General features: G+C 24.6%; 1 protein-coding gene across 1 annotated transcript in view; it reads left to right on the plus strand.

Annotated features, from left to right (window-relative positions):
• Window positions 1-1,482, plus strand: part of LOC117180359 — a 16,585-nt gene extending 15,103 nt beyond the window's left edge. Inside the window, exon 8 of the mRNA XM_033372817.1 lies at window positions 1,371-1,482. Within this exon, the coding sequence (XP_033228708.1) occupies window positions 1,371-1,482 (112 nt within the window). The remainder of the gene's footprint in view (window positions 1-1,370) is intronic.
• Window positions 1,483-3,059: the final 1,577 nt, after the last annotated feature.

Below are 3,059 nucleotides of genomic sequence, written 5' to 3' on the forward strand. Positions count from 1 at the left end.
AAGAAGTGTTTCCTTGCCTTGCATCAAGTTATTCTTCCGAACGAAGCATATCGGTTACCCTCAAAATCGGGTACTCAGAAAGTTGATATTTTGAGATTAGAATGACTAAAGTATTATTTTAGAAATTTAAGTTGTTAAATAATAAAGTTAAAAGAATAACAGGGTGTTTACCCTCCGTACCCATTTTACGAAATGTATTATCCTTGCAATTAGAACATTGGCCAAGTGAATGAGGCCTTGACGCATGCATAGTAGCACTTCCAAAACAATCTATAAAAAAAAGAACTATATACTACTTCGAATTTCGAACAATTGTTCAGTTACTCTATTTTTATGAAATCGCATATATTTTATTATATAATGTGACTAGTACATACGCCTATGATTCTTTTGGAAATGCTACTACGCATGCGCCAAGGCTTGATTCACTTGGCAAATGTTCTAATTACAACGAGCTCTCATTTCGCAAGATGGAGACGGAGGATGCGCACTCTGTCATCCTTTTAATTTTATTATTCAACGACTCAAAAATTTTCGATTTTAATCTATAAGTTCTTAACGTAATGACCTAAGGCAATGTAATTTTACTATAATTGTAATTACCATCATGTTACTTAAAAAAACTAATTTGGTGTTTTCCAAAATTTAAATTAAGAAATTTTACATCCCGATATTCTTTGCAAAAAGTATTATTAAAAAAAAAATTGCAGATGATTTTGAAAATAATCTTTCCATACTTATTTTCACATAATATTATAAGAAATAATAGAGTGATGTGATAAAATTAACCTATTCATATTGCCAATCAAGTTTGTCAATTGCATTAATTGAAAAGGAATTAATTATATATTTTGTAGTTATAATAATATCGACATTCATAACATTTTGCACTATCTATTTTCTTAACATTTTTTACAAAACCAAAATGTAAATAGTAATTTCTTGGATTTGAATATCTTTTTTTATTTAAATGCATATTTCAGTTAAATTTACCATATGTCATTAGTGTGTATTTTGTATTTGAAAAACTCTCATCTTTCATTATGCATTCAGGACAAATCTTAAAAAAAGGTTCGTATTACTACGAGTAAAATTTGAAATAATATTAAAATTTGATCACTATGTACTTTCATTTGGAAGCTAAGAAGTTTAATTTGTTATATATTAATAAATAATTAGACTATTAATAAACAAATAAGAATAGTTTGATAAAATTGATACTCAAAATAATATTTATTGCTTTAATTTTTGTATGTAGTTATATCGAAAGTGTAATTCATACAAACAATAATACGAAAATTTTAAAGATTTGTCCATAAGTTATTGAAATAAATAACAAATGGATGATTTGTACTAAGTTTATGTTATAGTCTTTTTCAGGGTCAATCGATCGGAATGGATTTTGTAAAAGGAACACAAAAACAAAGTGCCATTAAACGAAAAAATGATTATATTGATTTTACAGCGGATGTATCCCTATAAAACTTATTTTTAATAAAATTAAGTATTAAACATATTTGAGTACACTTTCTACAATTTTCTATTAACCCATTAGGTACCAACTTTACATCATGTTTGCGCCTCACTTAGATTTAAGCCATTTGCACAATTTTATATCAATTTTGGTGAAAATTTATATCCAAGCATTTTTGCGTAGGATATTGACAAAGAACTGCAAAATAAAAAAAAATATGGTCGATTTGAACAAAACAAAAAATTTTAGAACGTGTTTTTGATTTTTGCTTTGACAAAAATGGACAGTGTCTAGAACATTCCGTTTTAGATTTAAAGGTGGCGTGGGTTAATACCCTAGGGTTATTACCCTCTCAATCCTATTTAGTGAAAAAAATCTTTATTAGAAAAAAATATCTATATATTAGTTAGAATAGAGTTTTGTTGACTAAATTTATTTTGTACGATAAAAATTGTTTCTAGCATGTATAATTGTTAGAGTTTAAGTAGTTTCAAAATAGATTTGTTTTATAAGTATAAGTACTTCAAGTAAAATTTAATTTGGAATCATTGCATTTTTTTATAATTTCACGAAATTTGTAAGTTATGTATACAAAACCTAAAACTTTCAATTTTTCAGGTTAAGTAAATTATGTTTTCCGTCATTTTAATATTTTCACAAAAGAATAATTATTTTTTATCATTGTATAATTTAAAAACAATTTTAAACATACAGCATAAATTTATTAAAATATGATATTTGAATTTTCGGTGATACATATTTATTTAATTTTTAACGAAAAAAAGGAATGTGCAACTTCATAGTTTTGTTCTTAATCACAAAGATCAATTTTCAACCAAGAAGACTAATTTCCTACAAAAAATTTTCAAACAAGTGGTTGAATTTTCAACTAAAAAAGATCAATTTTTAATTTCAAATATCAATTCTCTACCAAAAATGGTATAATCCAATTTTATTTTACATAAATTAATTTTTCATGAACTATGAAGAAATTTTCAAAAAAATAATTGAACCCTCAATGAAGAGGATGAATTTTCAAACGTGAAAATTAATTTCCTACCTTAAAAATACGGTTTTAAAACAATTAAATTTTTACGAAAAAAAGATCAATTTTTTTAAATATCATATTCCTATCAAAAATGGTATAATCGACTTTAATTTAAAAAATTAATTTGTTTACCAAAAATTTCATAGTTGAATTTCCGAAAAAACAGAATTTTCAAAAAAATAGTAAATTTTTTAACCAAACTGATGAATTCTTAACTGCAATTATGAATTTTTTAACTAGAAAGACAAATTTTTAACAAATAAAGAATTGTCAGTTAGGAAATAAAAAAATTTGTCCCAATTCTTAAACTTTTGACTATTTTTCTGTAAAACAGTTATATCACCTTTACCCTCCATTTACTACCATAAACCACATTTTTCACAACACCTTCACCCCACATAATAAGTTTTCAAGTATTTATTTGTTGAAAGTGTTATTTTTAATACAAAATTGCATTAATTTCAATGTAATTTGAAACATAATAATTATTAGTTTAATTTTAAAGAAAATATTTATGTTCTTCATAAACTTTAATGT

The sequence above is a fragment of the Belonocnema kinseyi genome, chromosome 1 (genome assembly GCF_010883055.1).
Source record: "Belonocnema kinseyi isolate 2016_QV_RU_SX_M_011 chromosome 1, B_treatae_v1, whole genome shotgun sequence".
NCBI classification, from domain to species: Eukaryota; Metazoa; Arthropoda; class Insecta; order Hymenoptera; family Cynipidae; genus Belonocnema; species Belonocnema kinseyi.